This window comes from Triticum urartu, chromosome 4, assembly GCF_003073215.2.
Source record: "Triticum urartu cultivar G1812 chromosome 4, Tu2.1, whole genome shotgun sequence".
NCBI classification, from domain to species: domain Eukaryota; kingdom Viridiplantae; phylum Streptophyta; class Magnoliopsida; order Poales; family Poaceae; genus Triticum; species Triticum urartu.
In genome coordinates, this window is record NC_053025.1 from 273,839,100 (window position 1) to 273,861,567 (window position 22,468).

The following is a 22,468-nucleotide window of genomic DNA, read 5'->3' on the forward strand; positions in this document are numbered from 1 at the left end:
TCTACCCATCACCCATGTCGGTCGCACTAATTTTCCTTCTACATCCACACCAATCACTATGTCTAATGTTCTTGTTTCACCTGACTTAGTTACGAACCTTGTTTCTGTTCGTCGTCTTGCACGTGAGAATCCCGTTATCGTTGAATTTGACGATGTTGGTTTTTCTGTGAAGGACGCCCGTACCCGGATGGTACTTCACCGATGTGACAGCCCTGATGAGCTCTACCCCGTGCACCCCGGTGCCACCTCCACCACTCCAGTTGCTCTTGCCGCCGGCGTCAACCTATGGCACGCTCGTTTGGGTCATCCCAACCCCACCGTTTTACGTCAAATTCTTAGGAGTTTTTCTTTCTCATGTAATAAGATTGATGATCATACTTGTGAGGCTTGTCGTCTAGGCAAGCACGTTCATCTTCCTTTTAGTGCGTCCACAACTATTTCCACTTTTCCATTTCAGTTACTTCGTAGTGATGTTTGGACATCTCCAGTTGCAAGCAATACCGGCTACCTATACTATTGGGTGATTTTAGATGATTACTCTCATTATGTGTGGACTTTTCCCCTTCGTCGCAAATCTGATGTCTTTGCCACACTCAGAACATCTACAGCCGCGCCCCCAACAGGCCCCCCAGGCGACATTTTCCGCGCCGGCGCAGAAAAAACGCCCCAGTCGCGCCCCCAGGACACCGAAATTCGCCGGCTCGGCCCGTTTTTGGGCCCGACGATCGCAGGCCGAACCCGGCGCACTGGGGGGCACTCGGGGCTCCGGCGCAAGAGAAAAACACGTCTGGCCCACACCGTCAGGCGAAAAGTCAAGTCTATCTTCCAGATTCGCCTCCCAACCCCCGCGCGCTCGGCCGCCAACCGGCTGATCCCGGCGCCGCCCATCGCCCGCCAACGCTAGATAGCCCACTCCCGCCGGAAAAAGAGCAGAGGTTTCGCCGACGCAGCCTCTCCACCACCGGCTGGGCAATTTTTCCGGCATTTCCGACCGCAGAGGGGCAGTGTAGCGGCGGGTACGCGCCCACCACGCCCGCAAGGTGTTCGGCGATTTGCCTGCCTCGGCAAAGGACTCGGACGACAAGGAAGCGCTCGCTGCGCTGCTGGAGGAGGAAGCCGAGGCCGACATCCAAGAAGAGGAACATCTCATGGTCCTCGCCGCCCTCGCCGGCTTGCTGGCAAGCAATGAAAAGCCGCGGCGAGGTGGCTCGGCGCCGGGGCGGATGAAAGTAAAGAACCGGCATCGTCTCGAAGGCTACTGCATGCTCTACTCCGACTACTTCGCCGGCGCTCCACTGCACGGCGACAAAACATTTCGCCGCCGTTATCGGATGAGCCGAAAGCTTTTCCTCAAGATTGTGAATTCCATCCGAGAGTTCGACAGCTACTTCAAGTGCAAGAAGGATTGCACCGGCAAACTTGGTTTCACCTCAATCCAGAAGTGCACGACAGCGATGAGGATGCTTGCATACAGAGCTCCCGGTGATTCACTCGACGACTATGGGCACATGGCCGAGTACACCACCATTGAGTGTTTCTACAAGTTCTGTCGGGCAGTGGTGGCAGTGTTTGGACCGCAATACTTGCGAACACCCAATGCGGAAGACACTGCTTGGATCCTAGAACAGAATGCAGCACGAGGATTTCCTGGGATGCTTGGAAGCATCAACTGCATGCATTGGAAATGGAAGAACTACTCATTTGCTTGGCAAGGGATGTACAAAGACGCCAAAGGTGGTTGCAGTGTGGTACTTGAGGCGGTGGCCACACAGGACCTCTAGATTTGGCACTCCTTTGGTATGCCAGGAACTCACAATCACATCAACGTGCTGAAGTGCTCCCCTGTCTTTGCCAAGCTTGTTGAAGGTCATTCTCCTCCGGTGAACTTCGAGGTCAATGGGCGGCACTACAACAAGGGGTACTACCTAGCTGATGGCATGTATCCGAGATGGTCTACATTTGTGAAGACTATCTCAAACGCTTTGTCAGGAGGCAAGAAGTCCCACTTTGCCAAGGTGCAGGAGGCTTGCAGGAAGGATGTGGAGCGGACATTTGGTGTGCTCCAATCTCGATTTGCTGTTGTCCGGTACCTTGCTCAGACCTAGTCGAAAGATCAAATGTGGGAGATCATGATTTGTTGTGTCATCTTGCACAACATGGTCATCGAGAGCGAGCAGGAAGAGCCAGTGTTTGACACTAAACCATACTACAGGCAGGGTCCTCTAGCCGAAGTTGATCACCAGTTACCGGCAACCTGGACTGCCTACCTTAGTATGCGTCAGGAGATCCGAGACCCACAAGTGTATCATCAATTGCAGCAGGATCTAGTGGAGCACCTATGGAGGATCAAGGGCGACGCCTAGCTCGACGTGTGATGAAATATGGAGTTTTTATTTGTTGAACTATATAATTTGTACTGAACTATTTGTCGTTGCACTATTTTGTTGAATTATTTGATTTTCTGTGATGAACTATGTGATAAAAAAATTATTTATGTTGACAATTCAACGCCGAACCATGCCGAACCACGCCAAATATGGGCCGTTTCTCACCGATATCGGACCATTTTTCTATTTATCTGGGCCGAAAAGCGACCGCGAATGGGCCGATATCGGTGCCTGGGAGTGACCTGGGGGGCGCCGGCTGGATGCCCAACCGCCCCTAGCGCCGATTCTACCGCTGGCTCGCCCCCGGGCGGCAATTTTTATGCCTCCTGGGGGGGCCAACGGCTGGAGATGCTCTCACGGCTTTTTACTCCTATGTCACCACACAGTTCGGTCGCCCTATTTTTGCACTCCAAACAGATAAAGGGAAAGAGTTTGATATGTTGTTGTTCGAGGTCTTCTCGCCTCCCACGGCGCCATCTTCCGCCTAACCTGCCCTTACACGTCACAACAGAACGGTCGCGCTGAGCGCATACTCCGCACTCCTAATGACTTCGTTCGTACGTTGCTCTTTCACTCCAACGTACCTCCCAGATTTTGGCCTGACCCTCTGGCCACCGCTACCCTCCTTAACATCCGTCCGTGTCGTCCTCGTTGGAACTACGGCCCTCATCACCTTCTCTTTGGTGCGCCCCCGTCCTATGACGGGCTCCGCATCTTCAGTTGTCTCTACTATCCTAGCACCGCGTCCACCACCCCACACAAACTTGCACCACGATCACTCCCGTGTATCTTCCTTGGTTATCCCTCCAACACCAAAAGTTACCGGTGTTATGACCCTGTCTCCCACCATGTGCACACCTCACAGCACGTGTACTTTGATGAGTCGGTGTTTCCCTTTCACCAGGTACCCCCGTCTACATCGCCTACGGCGCCGCCCCCCCCCCCCCTCGCACCTCCCGCCTGGTGCGAGCCCAGGCCGCAGCTCCCGGTCGCCCCACCGGCCAGGCGACTTTCGCCTCCACCTGGGTTCACGACTCCCTCTCCTGAGGTCGAGTCGGACCGGGCCCCTTGGTCCACGACTCCCTCTCCCGAGGTCGAGTCGGATCGGGCCTCCCTCTCAGGTGCCTCAATGGGCACCCCTCAGGCCACGGCCGCCGACCCTGGCATGGCCACCCCCCTGTCGGCGCTGCCTCTCCTGCCACCGGCTCGCCTGCCAATGCCTCCGCGACGGGCTCGACTACACCATCGCCCGTCGTCGCGCCCGCCCCGGCCGCTTCTCCGCCTCTCAACATGATGACTCGGGCTCGGGCCGGCGTGCATCGGCCCAACACGCGCTACACTTTGGACGAGTATGCCTGTGCTGCCTCGACATCAACGCCCTCACCAGTCCCCTCCTCCGCTCGCGCAGCCCTTTGGGATCCTCATTGGCTTGCGGCGATGCAGGAGGAGTTCGACACATTGCAGCACAACCACACGTGGCATCTTGTTCAGCGGCCCCCTAATGCCAACATCATCATTGGCAAGTGGGTGTTCCGGCACAAGACCTGTCCGGACGGTTCCCTTGAGTGCTACAAAGCTCGTTGGGTGGTCCGTGGATTTCGACAACGTGCGGACGTGGACTTCACCGACACTTTTGCCCTGATTGTCAAACCGGGCACGATCCGCACAGTGCTCTAGCTGGCCTTCTCTCGTGCCTGGCCCGTGCATCAGTTGGACGTTTCCAACGCCTTTCTGCATGGCCACCTTGCTGAGCAGGTGTTCTGTCAGCAGCCCACTGGTTTCGTCGACGTCGAGCATCCCGACCACGTGTGCTTGCTCTCTCGTTCTCTTTACGGGTTGAAGCAGGCGCCACGGGTCTGTATCAGCGTATCGCTGCCTTCCTGCAGTCGCTTGGATTCCGGTCCACTCACTCCGATGCTTCCTTCTTCGTATATTATCAGGGAGCCGCCACTGCATATTTACTGCTCTACATCGACGACATCATCCTGACAGCGTTCGCTCTTGAGCTCCTTCAGCGGCTTACAGCTCATCTTCATGATGAGTTTGCCCTCAAGGAGGGCCCCTGCACTACTTCCTCGGCATCGAGGTGGTCCGAAGGTCCGATGGGTTCTTTCTGCATCAGTAGAAGTATGCTCACGAGCTTCTCGAGCGTGCCGGCATGCTTAACTGCCGCCACACCCGTCAACACGAAGGCCAAGGTCTCAGCCCTGGAGGGCTCTCCTGCGTCAGATGCAGCGTTCTATCGCTCTATTGTCGGTGCCCTGCAGTACCTGACACTGACGCGTCCGGACCTGCAGTACACTGTTCAGCAGGTGTGCCTCCACATGCACTCCCGCGGGACTCTCATTGGGCCTTGGTGAAGCGTATCCTCCGTTATATACGCGGCACTACATCCTTGGGACTCAGACTAACGGCCTCCGCCTCCACCGACCTCGTCGCCTACTCTGATGCGGATTGGGCAGGCTGCCCCGACAGCCATCGCTCCACCTCAGGCTATTGTGTCTACCTTGGGCCCTCGCTGATCTCTTGGTCGTCCAAACGGCAGCCCATGGTCTCCTGCTCAAGTGTCGAGGCAGAGTATCGGGCAGTGGCTAACGCCGTTGCCGAATGCTCCTGGCTTCGTCAGCTGCTCCAGGAGTTGCTTTGTGATGTTCACAAGGCCACGCTTGTGTACTGCGACAACGTCTCCGTCGTCTACCTCTTCGCCAACTCGGTCCATCATCGCCGCACGAAGCATATTGAGCTCGATATTCACTTCGTTTGCGAGCAGGTGGCCCTTGGCTACTTTCGGGTTCTCCTTGTTCCGACGGCGCAACAGTTCGCTAATGTGATGACTAAGGGATTGCCTACTCCCGTCTTTGAGGAGTTCAGGTCCAGTCTCTGCGTCTCCAGCGACGCTTCGACTGCAGGGAGGGAGGGGTGGTGGGGGTGTTGAACATATGGTTTTGCATGTATATTGTATATCCTGACCCACTTTCTAGTCTTTGTATAGTAGAGGTTGAGGCCCACATTGTACACCATATGGTTTTGCATGTATATTGTATATACGTGCATATGCACCCGATGAATACTATTTTGAGTTGCATTGCCAAACCTCTCTTCTACACATGGAATTTAATGTTATATTGTGCTAGTATGGTACTTATATTCAATAAATATTTTATAACTATACAATAATCAAGTACAATAAATCATATATGTTTTTAGCTTTAGTTCTAAAATTCATGCTTTCCACAACCAAATATCATTGAAGTATATTGCAACTAATTCATGCAGCAACGCGGGGGTATCATCTATGATTAACTAAAATGGGAGGCACACCTCTCAGAACTTGCGATTGACTAAAATGACAATACCTTGGACAAGCTATCAAAAAGCATATCAAAGAACAGATCGATGCCAACATTTGCAACATCTCCAGATTGTTGCTCACCAAACATGCTTCCAATTCCCCTAATACCCATATCCTTCTCTGCGACATGGAAACCTTGACCGAGATCCGAATGCTCTTCAATAGCTCCAAGTCTATCCTGCAGATGGAAACATTAAGTTTACAGATGAAGACATGAAAAGATCTATTAGATTGCACGGAAAACGCATTGTTTAAAGTTAGCTATATTTTGGGTCAGTGAAGTTGAAATTTATTGTCTGTCCTAAACAGAACATTGCCTTGTAATGTTCAAGGTAAGATGGTCTCCTGGCCTTCCAAAGGAAGGTTTTGAAAAAAACTTACTGTTTAATGTTGGACCTCTTGTTCCCCTCGTCGGCCTCTCCGCCCACCGAGCCGCTCCCGCGAGTTCCTTCCCCCCCCCCCCCCCCCCCCCCCCCCCCCCCCCCCCCCGCCCCCCCCCCCCCCCCCGCCGCCCCCCCCGAGCCGCTCCCGCAAGTCCTCGAGGGAAACCCCTAGCGCGCGACCACTCGTTCCCCCATCGGCGTCTTCCCCAGCCGCCACCACAAGGCGCCGCCAGGCAAAGCCCGGCCGGCGTTGGTGGCGGCGGGGATCTATTCCCTCTCCTCGTAGTTGGTGTCCGACTCGGGACGGCGCGACGCAAGAAGGCACTAGGTTGTGCCAGGCCCGACGGCGCGGCGGCGGGCGTGCTCGGTGGCAGCGGTGCAGCAGCGACTTGGGGCCCTGACGGCGCACGATTGCTGCGGTGTGGCTTCTCTGGCGGTGACGCGCACGACGGCCCCGTCCAGATCTGGCGGATTTGGCTCCGGTGGCCCGTCGCGCGGCGGGGGCAGTGTGCTGCTTGGGTCGCGGGCACCTGGCTCTGCCATGGCCGGCAACTGGCGGAGCTGGAGGCATGGCAGCGGCGGTGGATGGTGCGGGTCAAGGCAGGAGGGTGACGGCTTGCTTGCTTGCTTGCTCGGCCCTGTGACGGCGCGGGCCGTGGGCGGCTTGGGCCGCGGACGGCCGCCCTGCAGTGGTAGGTGGTGGTGGCGGCGGCGCGGAGGTGGACTGCCGTGATCTTCTCTGCGGTGGCTCATGGCGGTGATCTAGGTCGTTTCACGACGTCGGCCCGTCGGTGAGCGGCCTGTGTCGGCCTTTGATCCCTCTCCTCGTCGTCCGGCCGCTACCGTCGTCGAAGGACTGGACCTCTCCCAGCTGCGGTCCATCGCTCGTCTCGCGCCCGATGCTGTGAGACTGAACTCGTCTCGCGCCAGGCAGCAGGACCGAGCTCATCTTGCTCCCGGCAACAGGACCGAGCTCTTCTCGCGCCCGATGCTGCAGGACGGGTCGATGGAGGCCAATTTTGGCCGGCCTAGTGGGTCCCGTCGCTGGGGGCCGACCAGGGGTGCAAAAGGCGGGTCCTTTCCACTCGTCTCTTTGGTTGGGGTAGTTGCGGCTCTCGGGTGAGGTGGTGTCAAGGTCTTGGATGCCGGGGCGGCCGCCCTGGTGGTAGTAGTGCGGTGCTCATGGGCAGAGCCCGTGGCTCGGTGCTGCCCGGTGGCCATGGCCATGTGGGCGGTGTGGTCGCCGGGGTGTGGCGTTCCGTGGCAGTGAGTGTTGGCCGAGGTGAAAACCTATTCAATCTTTGGATGTACCGGCGGCGGCGAAGCTCGTTTCCTTTCTGAAGGCGTCGTCGTGGCTCTCATTGCCCGTCGTGTTGCTCCAGGGGAAACTGATTCTCGAGTCGGCGATGGCAGCGCTCCGACGTCGTAACCTTCCTGAAGGCGCCGCCTTGGAGCCCACGGTTCATCATATGCTGCTTCGTCTCTTCGCGATGGCGTGTTGACGGTTGAGGACCCCGGTTGCTTTTGTAGTGCTAGGGATGGTGTTGTTGCGCTCAGCACCTATGTATCCTGCCTTGGGTGTGTGCGTGTGTTGTGGTTGCGTGTGTTTGTACCGGGTTGTGGATGATCGTTGCTTTATATATAAAAAGCGAGGCGAAAGCCTTTTTCGGTATGTGGGACCTCTTGTTGAAAAAGCATAATGGATGTGTGAAGAGTTTCTTTCTCCCCAAAAGCCCAATCTGTGTAGTGGAGGAATTGTAACTTTGAGTAGTTCAGGTTAAATTGAAGCCGGATTGTCATGTTGATGCTATATGCATCACCAACGGTGATCTTCGGCAACGAGGAGCAAATGAGATTCTAGCTGGACAGATGAATTAATGAGCAATCAACCATGGAACTCGCTGGTCACGAACTCGAATCGGCCGAGAGCACGAGTAGTGGCGTGCCTAAAAAAACTAAACCTGGGCTTTGATACCATGTTAGAGGAGCAACTTAGATGTATTGCATAGCCCAAGGGGGGAAATATAATACAATCGACTTGGGGTACGGAAGGAAATCAAGACTAATATGACTACATAAGAGACATACCGATACTAATACTAACAAAAAAAATTGATCTGCGGGAAGAAAAGCATGTGTTGCACATGCGAGAGAGAAAAACCTAGCCTCTGATACCAGATTGTAATGCAAAGCCCATGGGGAAAATATATAGAACAGAAGACTTGAGGAAAAAGAAATGAAATATAGACTAATACGACTACGTAGAGAGACCTGGACCTATACTATTACTCCTTAACACTCACAACTATGGTTCTATGGGCAGTTGGCAGACGCACGCGCGCGCACACACAGTTTGGGGGATGACAGAGCGAGGATCTGCCTCAAGGCCTATGGGTACACGACATCACAAGCGAGCTTGGTGTCCAAGGGAATCATGGGGTACCTTAATCTAGCATATATGTTGTGTTTCTGGCCCAGGCCCATAGTCTAGAGTGTGGCCCAGGCCCATGTAACCTTGTATAGTCTAGAGTGTGGCCCAGGCCCATGTAACCTTGTATATATCTCTCTCCTCCTCAATACAAAAAACTGTTCGGTCATTCTCTCTTCCTCACGTTTCCTAACATGGTATCAGACCAGGACCAAACCCTAGTCCCTCTTCCAGCCGCCACCCATGAAATCGTCGCCGGTGAGGTGATTCAGGCGGATCTGTCTGGTGAGGAGACATCCACATCGCTGCCCCATCCCATCTTCGTCATCAACCTGTAGGAGCTGCTCTCCAGCAACTCCTCTGTGTGTTGTGTGTCCTCACAGCTACTCTGTGAGAATACTTCCCCTGCTCTCCAGCAACCATCTCCAGCAAGCTCTTGGTGCCTTCCCTGCTCTACAGCAAGCTCCAGGCGTTCCTCCTTCTATCCAGTGAGATCCAGCTCCTGTTTGTGGTTGTCTGCTGCTCTTCTCTTGTTGCTGCCTGCAGCTGCTATCAGATTGGGTGTTTCCAGCTGCTGGCCGCTCACCACTATGGCAAGAAATGATTTCGGATTTGGTTCTTTGATCATAGATATCAAGCTTGATGGTTCAAACTACAGGGAATGGGCATTTTCTGCCCGGACTGTCTTGAGGACAGCTGGTTTTGTTTCTCATCTGACAGATGATCCACCTAGTCCAAATGATGATGCAACAAGGAAGTCTTGGCAAAAGATCGATGATCGTGCGATGGGAGTTTTAATTCTGGGTGTTGAACCCTCACTTCGAATGAGTCTTGAGCATCACACTTCAGCTAAAGAGATATGGAAGTACTTTGAGCAGCGCTACCTTCAGCCCAGCAGTGCACTTCATTTCTCCTTGTTGCAGAATTTACACAACACTCGGCAGCCAGAAGACATGTCCATAGAAGAGTACTATGGAGCTTTCACTCGCATCACTGGGCAGCTAGGTTCCAAAGGGTAATTCTGGTTGTGAGTCATGTGCAGCGAAGGAAAAGTATGACCATCAGACTCTCATGTTTCAGTTTGTGATGGGTCTCAAGCCAGACTTTGAGAACATTCGCACTCAATTGCTTGGTCATACGACTCCTCCCACCTTGACAGAGGCACTTGCTAGCTTGATCGCTGAGGAGACTCGTCTCCGTTCTCTTGGGGCTACTTCTGCGCAGACTCTACACACTACTGTTTTGGCTTTTCCTCAGTGGCCAGGTGCCTCCAAAGCCACACCTTCAGCTGTCGTCTGCTCGTTCTGCAAGAAGGCAGGACACCACAGAGATGGTTGTTTCAAGCTTCATCCAGAGCTGTTAGCTGAGTTTCAGGCTAGACGGGCCCTCAATCAGCAGTGGCGTGCACCCCAGGCTCCTTATCAGCAACAAGCAAGGGGTGCTTCTGCATCTGTTCTCTCTCAGCCCGTTGTTGCTGCAACCCAGTCTTGGGTTCTGGACTCTGGAGCTTCTTTCCATGTGACCTCTGATCGCTCTCAGCTTGTGTCTTGCCAGCCAGTGCAGGATGGTGCCTCTGTTCAGACTGCTGATGGTACATCTTGTTCTATTACTCATCAGGGTTCTCTTTGCACATCCAAGTTTTCTGTTTCTGCCATCTCCTTTGCTCCAGAGTTGTCCATGAATCTTATGTCTGTTGGCCAGCTTGCTGATATGAACTACTTTGTTGGTTTTGATGACTCATTTTGTTATGTGCAGGACCGTCAGAGCAAGAGGGTCATTGGAACTGGCCATCGCCGTAGAGGATCCACATCCCTCTACATCCTTGACACCTTACACCTTCCTTCAGCTTCCACCACATCCGCGTTCCGGATGGCTGCATCAACATCAAGATCCACTTCCTCATGTTCTTTTGCCCAGTGGCACCATCGCTTAGGTCACTTGTGTGGTTCTCGTTTATCTACCCTTGTTCGACAAGGTGTTTTGGGTCATGTTTCCATAGATGCTGGTTTTCACTGTAAGGGTTGTAAGCTAGGGAAACAAATACAACTACCATACTCTTCCAGCACTACTCATTCTAGTCATCCTTTTGATTTAGTGCACTCTGATGTATGGGGTCCTTCCCCCTTTGTTTCGAAATGTGGCCACAAACATTATGTCATATTTGTTGATGATCACTCTCAACATACTTGGGTCTATTTTATGAAGCATCGTTCTGAGTTGTTTTCTATATATAAGGCTTTTGTACGTATGGTCCATACTCAGTTTTCTAGTGTTGTTCGTGTTTTTCGTTCTGACTCCAGGGGGGAGTATCTATCTACTGCTTTTCGCGAGTTTCTCTCATCTGAGGATACTCTCCCTCAGCTTTCGTGCCCTGGTGCCCATGCTCAGAATGGTGTTGCTGAGCGTAAGCATCGCCATATTGTTGAGACAGCTCGTACCCTTTTGATTTCTTCCTTTGTCTCCACTCATTTTTGGGGTGAAGCTATCTCAACTGTTGTTTATCTTATCAATCTCCAACCTTCTACTCGCCTTGAGGGCAAGTGTCCTGGTGAGGTTTTGTTTGGTTCTCCTCCCACGTATGACCACCTCTGTGTCTTTGGTTGTACTTGTTATGTTCTTTTAGCACCTCGTGAGCGTACCAAGTTGACTGCTCAGTCTGCTCAGTGTGTCTTCCTTGGATATAGTCTTGAACATAAGGGCTACCATTGCTATGATTCTTCTGCTCGCCGCATTCGCTTTTCTCGCGATGTCACTTTTGTTGAGGATCAACCCTTATTCTATTCCCCTTCCACTAAACCATCATCCTCAACTTCTTTAGAGTCTACCTCGTTTCTTTCACTTCCACCTATCTTTTTAGATGAGTCCATAGCTGAACAACCTTACTCTGTCCTAACATCAGAACCATCTCCACCACATGTTTCATCTCCTTCCTCACCAGCTCCTTTCTCTCTTCCACTAGCTCCACCTCTAGATAGTCTTCCTTTCCATTACACTCATCGTTATTCTACTCCTCCAGCCAGTACTTTCCATTATACTCGTCTTTCTAAAGTACAATGTGACACGCAGTCATCTATGCCTTTGTCTTCTACTCCTCCAGCCAGTACTACTGACCCTTGCACTGACGGCTCTTCTCTAGCAACGCGATACAAAAAGGACTTATGTGCAGGGGCTGTTTCTGAGCCTAGTACCTATCAGGAGGCAGTTGTGTCACCTGAGTGGCAACTAGCTATGTCTGAGGAGCTTGCAGCCTTAGAGCGTACTGGTACATGGGATTTGGTACCATTACCTCCTCGTTCAGTCCCTATCACTTGCAAATGGGTGTATGAGGTTAAAACCAAGTCAAATGGTTCTGTGGAACGCTACAAGGCTCGCCTTGTTGCAAGAGGTTTTCAGCAGTCTCATGGGAAAGATTATGATGGGACGTTTGCTCCTGTTGCTCACATGACTTCAGTTCGAACTCTAATTGTTGTGGCTGCTACTCGGTCATGGAAAATCTCCCACATGGATGTGAAGAATGCCTTCCTTCATGGTGATTTACATGAGGAAGTTTATATGCAACCACCTCCAGGTATCAAGGTTCCATCAGGTCATGTTTGTCGTCTTCGAAAGGCTCTTTATGGGCTTAAGCAAGCCTCTCGTGCCTGGTTTGAGCGGTTCAGTTCTGTGATTCAAGCTGCCGGTTTTTCTCCTAGTGAACATGACCCTGCACTCTTCATTCATACATCTGAGCATGGCCGTACATTGCTTCTACTTTATGTAGATGGCATGCTGATCACTGGAGATGATGTTGGGTATATTGATTTTGTTAAGAAAAAATTGAGTGAACAATTCAAGATGTCAGATTTGGGGTCTCTCAGCTATTTTCTCGGGATTGAGGTCGAGCACACCGATGATGGTTACTATATCTCCCAGCAAAAGTACACTCAGGATTTGATTCTTCGCTCAGGTCTCACTGACACGCGCATTGCTGCTACACCTATGGAGCTTCATCTGCAGTTGCGTCCTACTGATGGCACTCCTCTTGAGGATCCCTTTCGCTATCGTCACATTGTCGGCAGTCTAGTGTACCTCACAGTGACCAGACCTGACATTGCACATGCAGTCCATATTCTCAGTTAATTTGTCTGTGCTCCCACCTCAATTCATCATGGTCACCTATTCCGAGTCCTTAGGTATTTAAGGGGAACTACATCTCGCCAATTGTTCTATGCTAATTCCAGTTAGCTCCAGCTTCATGCTTACTCTGATTCCACTTGGGCGAGTGATCCTATTGATCGTCGCTCGGTCACTGGCTATTGCATATTTCTTGGTACATCTCTCATTGCATGGAAATCAAAGAAGCAAACTGTTGTGTCTCGCTCCAGTGCCGAGGCAGAGCTTAGGGCTCTCTCTACTACTACAGCTGAGATTGTATGGCTTCGCTGGCTATTGGATGATCTTGGTGTCTTATGTCATACACCAACACCTCTTCTTTGTGACAGCACTGCTGCTATTCAGATTGCTAATGATCCAGTCAAGCATGAGTTGACCAAACACATTGGTGTGGATGCCTTTTTCACTCGATCTCATTGTCAACAATCCACTGTCAAGCTACAATATGTCCCATCAGAGCTTCAAGCCGCAGATTTCTTCACCAACGCACAAACTAGAGATCAGCATAGGTTTCACACTCTCAAACTTGGTGTATCAGATGCTCCTGACCCACCTTAAGTTTGAAGGGGGGGTGTTAAGTATATATGTTGTGTTTGCGGCCCAGGCCCATAGTCTAGAGTGTGGCCCAGGCCCATAGTCTAGAGCGTGGCCCAGGCCCATGTAACCTTGTATAGTCTAGAGTGTGGCCCAGGCCCATGTAACCTTGTATATATCTCTCTCCTCCTCAATACAGAAAACTGTTCGGTCATTCTCTCTTCCTCACGTTTCCTAACAGCTGCCATAGTCAATCAAATATGATTATCTAAAGAGCTGGAGGATCATTTGTTTTGGCATTGGACAATGGACATCTTCTGGTGAGTACTCTTAGAAATCTGTTTACTTGGCATTCTTCTTGGAAAGGTCAATTTCGATCTTTACTTCTTTCTTGGATGCTTGTGTTAGGAAATATGAACTTATATTTCCAGGTGGCCATATCATCTGAGATGGTTTGGGCACATTCAGCGCTGGCCTCCAGAAGCGCCAGTGCATGGCTGATGGCTAACGCGTGCCGATAATGTCAAGCGAGGTCGGGGTAGACCGAACTTGACATGGGAGGAGTTCGTAAAGAGGGATCTGAAGGACTGGAGTATCGACAAAGAACTAGCCATGGACAGGGGTGCGTGGAAGCTTGCTATCCATGTTTCAGAACCATGAGTTGGTTGCGAGATTTATGGGTTTCACCTCTAGCCTACCCCAACTTGCTTGGGAAGAAATGCTTTGCTGCTGCTGTTGTTGTTGTTGTTGTTGTATTTCTAGGTGGCCATAGGCCAGTATATATACACGTACAGATGTGGTATAATATGCAGAAAACCCCTTATACAAAGGGAAAAATACAAAGGAGAACACGACTAAATGTGTATAAATCTAACAGCCTGAAGGAACTCCTGCTTCTATCATCGCTTTCAAATTGATGTTCAGCATTACTCTGTGAAAGAGTAGAATGAGAAAGCTAATGAATCTTAAACCTATCGAGCCACTGCAATGGTGCCAAAATTGGAGTATTGGACCTGTAGACGACAAGCTCAATTCATGGCTTGAAACAGCTGCAGAGCGTACGAGTGTCAAGGCTAAGGGGCTGCAATCTCTCATCATCCTGACTCAAGCGGATTCGCTTCTGCACTACTTGTGCATCTTTAACGGGGCTTTGGTTGAGGTGATATTGATCGAGGCAGAGCAGTGTGAAGTTGGTTGGAGCTAAAGAGCTTTGGAGATTGTCGTTGCAAGCCAGACCACCAGATACCTCTACAACTTCTGCAGTTTTAGTGTGCCGTTCTTCTCATACAAAATGATGAGCGTTTAGATGTGTGTTCGGCAAGAAAAAGCAAGGCCACTAATAGGCGCCGGTGCGCCGGCCGAAAATTTCGTCCAGTCCCACGTGGGCCGCACGATCTAGCATTTCTAAACCGTACGATTCCTTCGTCAAGCTTCCAGAAAACGCTGCAGCAAAAAAAAGCAGAGGAGAAAAAAGAAAGGGGAAATAGACCAGCGCCCCCTCGTCCTCGGCCGCAGACGACTCGTGCTCGCCGAACCTTTCCCGTTTGCCTCGCCACAGACGCTCACCGCCGATGCTCGCCGCCGTCGCTCGCAACAAAAAGGCCCGTTGACCGTAGTAGCTTTTTCTCTTGCGTCTGTGTTGCATCCATGGTAGCTCCGCGGCGCGGACCGCAACACCGTCCCTCGCTGGTGCTGCCCACCGCCGGTTGCAGCATCAATGCCGACGACGGTGTCGCTTCCAGACCAAGCTGATGGTAGCAAAGAATGGATTGCTGGTTCCAGCAAAAATCGATGGCGGTGAAAGCAAAATTGGGGCTGGTTCCAGCTAAAACAAAAGATAGTGGTTGCAAAAAAGATTGCTGGTTCCAGCAAAAATCGAAGGCGATGGAAGCAAAATTGGGGTCTGGTTCCAGCAAAAACAAAAGATAGTGGTAACCAAAAAGATTGTTGGTTTCAGCAAAAATTGAATGCAGTGGTAACAAAATTGGTTGGTCAGCAAAACCAAGATAGTAGTAGCAAAAAAAGATGCTAGTTCCAGCTTTCATATGCACCGGTTCCAGCACCGATAGACACCGGTTCCAGCACCGCTCGCTGCCCGTCGCAGCACAACTCGCTAGCACATAGTGGCCCTCGATGCCGGAGTTAGAACCGGCAGGGGGGCCAAGCTGAATCCGGCAAGAGCTAAGCTGGAACCCGCGAGCGCCGGAGCTGCGGTGCGGTCGATTTTAGCTCCCCGCGGTGCTGGTTCCAACAAAAATGATGCGTGGTTCCAGCACGCGCTGCAGTGGCTGGGGTCGTCTGAGACACGGCGTACGCGGTGGCTGCTGGTAGCCCTCGCCCGCGACCCCGGCAAGTCCCTCACATCAACTCCACTCACCAGGGGCGCCTGGAAACAGTGCTTGGTCTTTGGGCGTGCCGATGCCAGGCGGTACGCGCCTTGGGATGAACTACGCCATGGCATATGAGGCCAGAAGGAGGAGGGTGCGTGCGTGGCCATGAATCGGCGGCGGTGGCCGGAACAGCTCACGGGATCGTTTAGCTGAGAGATGAGAAGAAGAAAATAGATAAGAGGAGGAACGAATGGCTGTGAGAGACCGAAGAGATAAGGCAAAAAAATAAGGAAAGCGGTGCGTGCGTAGAAGCTACTAGTAGAGCCGAGCGAAGCCTGTGTCCGGCGCAATATTGAGCCGGTCCGCCGATTACAAGGCTTCCCCAAAAAGCAATGGAACAAACAGTGCATGTGATTAAGCTTGGGACATGTAGGCAAGAACATATCCGCTGCACCAGCCCAGTCTGTGAACCAGGTGCACCAATAGCTTTTGGACAATTAGATGAAAAAAAGCAACGGATCAGATTTTGGTCAAAAGTTGGACCACATCATATTTGCAGAAGCAACCTCATAGTTTCAACCCGCACTTCACATCCCACTCTTCCATCAATAAATCTGTGTTTTAATTTTTTTTAGCCCAAACACAACAATGGTCATATATTTTGAAGCGAATGTCTGACTTCCATTCCGTCTTGACTGGCAACTTTGTCTTGATGAGATCTTTGAAACAAGATCACTGTTGAATATGTTTTTGAAATTTTATTTTATTTTCTTTTTGAAACATAATTTAAGCATATGTACATGGATCGATGTGTGGAGGGAGAGGCAAAGTTACAAAACTTATAAAATAAATCTAAGTTTTAATATAAAAATATAAATGTTATGGTTAAGTTTGAAAAAAAGTCCATTTTGAAAAATATATTCAACATTGATCTTGTTTCAAACATCTCGTCAAAAGAAAAATGGTGGTCAGAGAAAAATCAAATTTAGACGTATGGCTCAACATATATGAACATATTTATGTTTGGAGAAAGAAATGACATTGATTCAATGATAGGAAAGGAGAGTGAAGCACGGGTTGATTTTAACATAGTATGAGGACTTTTGCAACTCCGCCTATGTTGTCTCAACATAGCCAGTCCCAAGCCCGGGTAAAGGAGGAGGGTTATGATAGGCTTGGTGAGCCAACGTAAAAACTCAGCCACTCTTATGGAGACGAAACCCAAAAGATTTTCGTTGAGGCATAACCGTCTCAGCGACGCGCCACATCGGAACCCGGGTGTGGTGTCAAATGGGCAAGGGCCGGGCCATCACCTCCTCGGTGGCGCGCCGTATCTTATCTGGATACGGTGGCAAGTGAGCGGGGATCGGGTCGTCGCATCCTTAGTGGCGCGCTACATCGGCGCCCGGATGTAGTGGAAAATGAGTAAGGGTCTTCGCATTTGACTCGACGAGTGCGAAAGGTAAGGAAGCTAGCCAAGCCTAGGAGGATCCGCTTAGGTAGCTGGAACGTAGGGTTTCTGATAGGGAAGCTTCGGGAGCTAGTTGATGCAACGGTGAGGAGAGGTGTAGATATCCTTTGCGTCCAAGAAACCAAATGGAGGGGACAGAAGGCGAAGGAGGTGGAGGATACCGGCTTCAAGCTGTGGTACACGGGGACGGCTGCAAACAGAAATGGCGTAGGCATCTTGATCAACAAGAGCCTCAAGTATGGAATGGTAGACGTCAAGAGACGTGGGGACCGGATTATCGTGGTCAAGCTGGTAGTTAGGGACTTAGTTCTCAATGTTATCAGTGTGTATGCCCCGCAAGTAGGCCACAATGAGAACACCAAGAGGGAGTTCTGGGAAGGCCTGGAGGACATGGTTAGGAGTGTACCGATTGGCGAGAAGCTCTTCATAGGAGGAGACCTCAATGGCCACGTGGGTACATCTAACACAGGTTTTGAAGGTGTGCATGGGGGCTTTGGCTATGGCATCAGGAATCAAGAAGGAGAAGATGTCTTAAGCTTTGCTCTAGCCTACAACATGATTGTAGCTAACACCCTCTTTAAAAAGAGAGAATCACATCTGGTGACTTTTAGTTGTGGTCAACACTCTAGCCAGATTGATTTCATCCTCTCGAGAAGAGAATATAGGCATGCGTGCCTAGATTGTAAGGTGATACCTGAAGAGAGTGTTGTCCCTCAGCATAAGCTGGTGATTGCTGACTTCCGCTTTCGGATTCGTGTCCAGCGGGATAAACGTGTCAAAGTCGCTAGAACGAAGTGGTGGAACTTTAAGGGGGAGGTAGCTCAGGCGTTCAAGGTGAGGGTCATTAAGGAGGGCCCTTGGGAGGAAGGAGGGATGCAGACTATGTGTGGATGAAGATGGTGGTTTGCATTCGTAAGGTGGCCTCAAGGGAGTTTGGAGTGTCCAGGGGAAGGAGAAGCGAAGCTAAGGACACCTAGTGGTGGAACGATGATGTCCAGAAGGCGCTTAAGGAGAAGAAAGATTGTTTCAGACGCCTATACCTGGATAGGAGTGCAGACAACATAGAGAAGTACAAGATGGCGAAGAAGGCCGCAAAGCGAGCTGTCGGTGAAGCAAGGGTTCGGGCGTATGAGGATCCCAACCAACGGTTAGGTACGAAGGAAGGCGAAAGGGACATCTATAAGATGGCCAAGATTCGAGAGAGGAAGACAAGGAATGTTGGCCAAGTAAAATGCATCAAGGACGGAGCAGACCAACTCCTGGTGAAGGATGAGGAGATTAAGCATAGATGGCGGAGTACTTCGACAAGCTGTTCAATGGGGAGTATGAGAGTTCTACCATTGAACTGGACGACTCCTTTGATGAGACCAGCAGGCGTTTTGTGCGGCGAATCCAGGAGTCTGGGGTCAAGAAGGCTTTAAAAAAGATGAAAGGAGGCAAGGCGATGGACACTGATTGTATCCCCATTGAGGTGTGGAAAGGCCTTGAGGAAATAGCGATAGTATGGCTAACCAAGCTTTTCAACCTCATTTTTCGGGCAAACAAGATGCCAGAAGAATGGAGATGGAGTATATTCGTACCAATCTTCAAGAACAAGGGGGATGTTTAGAGTTGTACTAATTACCATGGAATTAAGCTGATGAGCCATACAATGAAGTTATGGGAGTCATTGAGCACCGCTTAAGAAGAACGACAAGTGTGACCAAAAATCAGTTAGGTTTCATTTCTGGGAGGTCCATGGAAGCCATTTTCTTGGTACGACAACTTATGAAGAGATACAGTGAGCAAAAGGACTTGCATACAGTGTTCATTGACTTGGAGAAGGCCTATGATAAGATACCGCGGAATGTCATGTGGTGGGCATTGAAGAAACACAAAGTCCCAGTAAAGTATTACCCCCATCAAGGACATGTACGATAATGTTGTGACTGATAGGAATATGCAACTTGTATTTCCAGGTGGCCATAGGCCGGTATATATACATGTACAGGTGTGGAATATATGCAGGAAACCCCTTATACAATAGGGTAAATACGAAAGGTTACATGGCTATATATATATAACTCTAACACCCCTCCTCAAACTCATGGTGGATGAACAACACTAAGTTTGGAGAGATAGAAGCCATGCTGCGCTCTAGTCTGGGCCTTCGTCAGAAAATCCGCCAACTGTAACTCGGAAGGCACATACTGAAGAGCAATAACCTGATCGTGCACACCAGCGCGCACATAGAAAGCATCAACACCAATATGCTTGGCGAGCTCATGCTCCACAGGATCGCGCGCAATGCTAATAGCACCTGTACTGTCAGACAAGAGCGAAGTAGGTGTAGTAACAGAAACACCAAAATCCTGAAGTAACCACCGTAACCAAGTCACCTCTGCCGTCAAAAGAGCCATAGCTCGTAACTCAGCCTCTGCACTCGAACGAGAAACTGCAGTCTGTTTCTTCGTCTTCCAGGCAATGAGAGAACCACCAAGAATAACACAGTAAGCAGAAAGTGAACGGCGATAGGAGGGATCACTAGCCCACGTAGCATCCGAATAGGCCTGAAGCTGTAAAGAACTGGAGCGAGGAAAGAATAGACGGTGAGAGATCGTGCCCCGAAGATATCGGAGAACACGAAGGAGGTGACTATAGTGAACCGAAGTGGGAGCGGAGACAAACTGACTCAGAATATGAACCGGATAAGAGATATCCGGACGAGTGACAGCTAGATAGACAAGACTCCCAACAAGATGACGATAACGCGTCGGGTCAGGCAAGGGGTCACCATCAGTATCACAGAGGTGAACATTGAGCTCCATTGGAGTCTCAACAATGAGCTCATCGGTAAGAGCAGCACGAACAAGAAGATCTTGTATATACTTTTCCTAGGATATAAAAAAGCCATCAGAGGTAGAAGAGACTTCAATCCCAAGAAAGTAGCGAAGAGGTCCAAGATCGGACATAAGAAACTGCTCACTAAGACGGGCCTTTACAAAGGCAATATACTCGGGGTCGTCGCCAGTGATGATCATGTCATCAACATAGAGAAGAAGAAGAGTCCGGCCACGAGGAGAAAGGTGGACAAACAATGCTGGATCATGAGCACTCGTTGAAAAACCAGCAGCGGTCACCACAGAAGCAAAACGCTCAAACCAGGCGCGGGGGGCTTGCTTAAGGCCATAGAGAGAGCGACGAAGACGACATACCATGCCATCAGGAACAGAATACCCAGGTGGTGGCTGCATGTATACCTCCTCACGCAGTTCACCGTTAAGAAAGGCATTCTTAACATCAAGCTGAGATACAGACCAGTGGCGTGCAGAGGCCACGGCAAGAAGTGTGCGGATAGTGGTCATATGGGCCACAGGAGCAAATGTCTCATCATAATCACGACCATGCTCCTGCTGAAAACCACGAGCCACGAGACGAGCTTTGTAACGCTCAAGAGAACCATCGAAGCGAGTCTTAACCTTGTAGACCCACTTACAAGTGATGGGACGGACACCTGGAAGAAGAGAAACAAGATCCCATGTACCGGTGCGTTCAAGAGCAGCAATCTCCTCTGCCATCGCAAACTGCCATTCAGGATGAACAACAGCCTCACGATAAGAAGTCGGCTCAAGAACAACAGCACCAACGATGGAAAAACCAAGGCGATCAACAGGCGGAAGCGAACGAGGACGCAAGCCATAGGTAGGCTGAGATGAGGAGGACGGCACGTCAGCAGACACATCCACATTACGTGAATGACGAGTGTAATACTGAGGCAAAGATGGAAGAATACGAGGATGAATAGCCAAAGTAGAATCAGGAGGTGGAGACGAAGAAATCACCGGGGATGAAGGTGCAGAATCTGGTGACATGCGAGGTGAGGAAACCGTGGGAGATGGTGGCGGCAAATCGACAAGAGGTGGAGAAGTAGAGTGAGCAGGACGGAGAGACAAGGGCTCAACTGGAGTGATAGGTGTGTCAGGAAAAGTGAGGAAAGAGATATCCTCCACAGAAAAGGTCGAGGAAGATGGACGCGGGTAGAAGGGACGAGACTCATCAAAAGTCACATCCCGAGAAATACGCATCCGACGACCGATAGGATCCCAACAACGATAGCCCTTATGCTCATCACTATAGCCTATAGTTGCCATGTTTCCGGTACGGTGGGAACGAGGAACGGGAACGGGGAACGAGAGTCGGGGGCTGGAAAAAATAGGGTACAGTGGGGGTATACATCTCTAGAACGATTTTTCTAAAGTGGAAACGTGATCCAATCAATTCCGGTACGATGAATCCGGTACGGTACCATGGAACGAGGAACGTGAATCTTTACGGATACGGATGCGGGGAGCAACTGGCTGGGAGGGGCCGAGGGAGTACTTATACAGGGAACTGGCTGGGCTGGGAGCAACTGGCTGCATCGTCGATTCATGAAGACTAAAATACATCATCTCCTTCCCAATGGAAAATTTATTCGCAGCCTTGGAGTAATTGGAGAGCAGAACGAGGAGTTATTTAGGGGAGTGAAAAAGAACGGGGCGGAGAGTAAAACGAGGAGTTCGTGATTGATATGGCTGACCTTTTGCTTACTCGATCGATTCAAGAACCAAGACTGTCGAGTCGCCGAACCTGAATCGATGATCCGGCTGCGGAAACGCCGAATCCGCATCGAATCTTACCGAATCGACCCTCGTTCCCAAATCTGATTCCGGCTCGATGAATCCGGATCGAGGGACGGCCCACCGTTCCCGTTTCCGGCTACTATGCTATAGCCTAAGAAAACACACTCAACAGACTGAGCGGTCAGTTTGGTGCGTTCCCGAGGGGCAAGAAGAACATAGCAAACACAACCAAACAAACGAAGCATCGAATAATCAGGAGAACGATCAAAGAGACGCTCGAAAGGAACATCACCCTGGAGAGCAGCGGACGGCTGAAGGTTGACGAGATAGGTGGAGGTGAATATAGCCTCGGCCCAAAAATGAGGTGGAAGAGAAGCGGCGATCATCAACGCACGAGCCGTCCCAAGAAGGTGGCGATGCTTTCGCTCAGCCACGCCATTCTGAGCATGAGCACTAGGACAAGAGAACTGAGGAAGAGTGCCCTGCTCAGCAAGAACACCACGCAACATCTTGGAAATATACTCGCCAGCGGAGTCAGCACGGAACATACGAATAGGCGAAGAGAACTGAGTGCGAACCATGGCAGCAAAACGCTTATAGATGGAAAGAACCTCGCTGCGAGAAGTCATAAAATAAAGCCAAGTGTAACGAGAGAAATCATCTATGAAAATAATATAGTATCGATGGCCCCCTTTCGAAGCGAAGGGAGCCGGACCCCATACATCAGAATGGACCAAATCAAAAGGGCGCTGAGAGACCGACTCACTAGTAGGGTAAGGTAACTGAATCTGTTTTCCTAGTCTACAACCCTGACACTCTAAAGAGACATC

At 50.7% G+C, this 22,468-nt stretch overlaps 1 protein-coding gene across 9 annotated transcripts in view; it reads right to left on the reverse strand.

Moving 5' to 3' along the window:
- Window positions 1-22,468, reverse strand: part of LOC125551464 (ATP-dependent DNA helicase At3g02060, chloroplastic) — a 51,557-nt gene that overhangs the window by 11,728 nt on the left and 17,361 nt on the right. For 8 of the 9 annotated variants that reach the window (XM_048714712.1, XM_048714711.1, XM_048714710.1 and 5 more), the window contains exon 10: window positions 5,744-5,917. The exons of the other annotated variant lie outside the window; for it this stretch is intronic. In XM_048714712.1, the coding sequence (XP_048570669.1) occupies window positions 5,744-5,917 (174 nt within the window). The remainder of the gene's footprint in view (window positions 1-5,743; window positions 5,918-22,468) is intronic. 9 annotated transcript variants of the gene reach the window in all.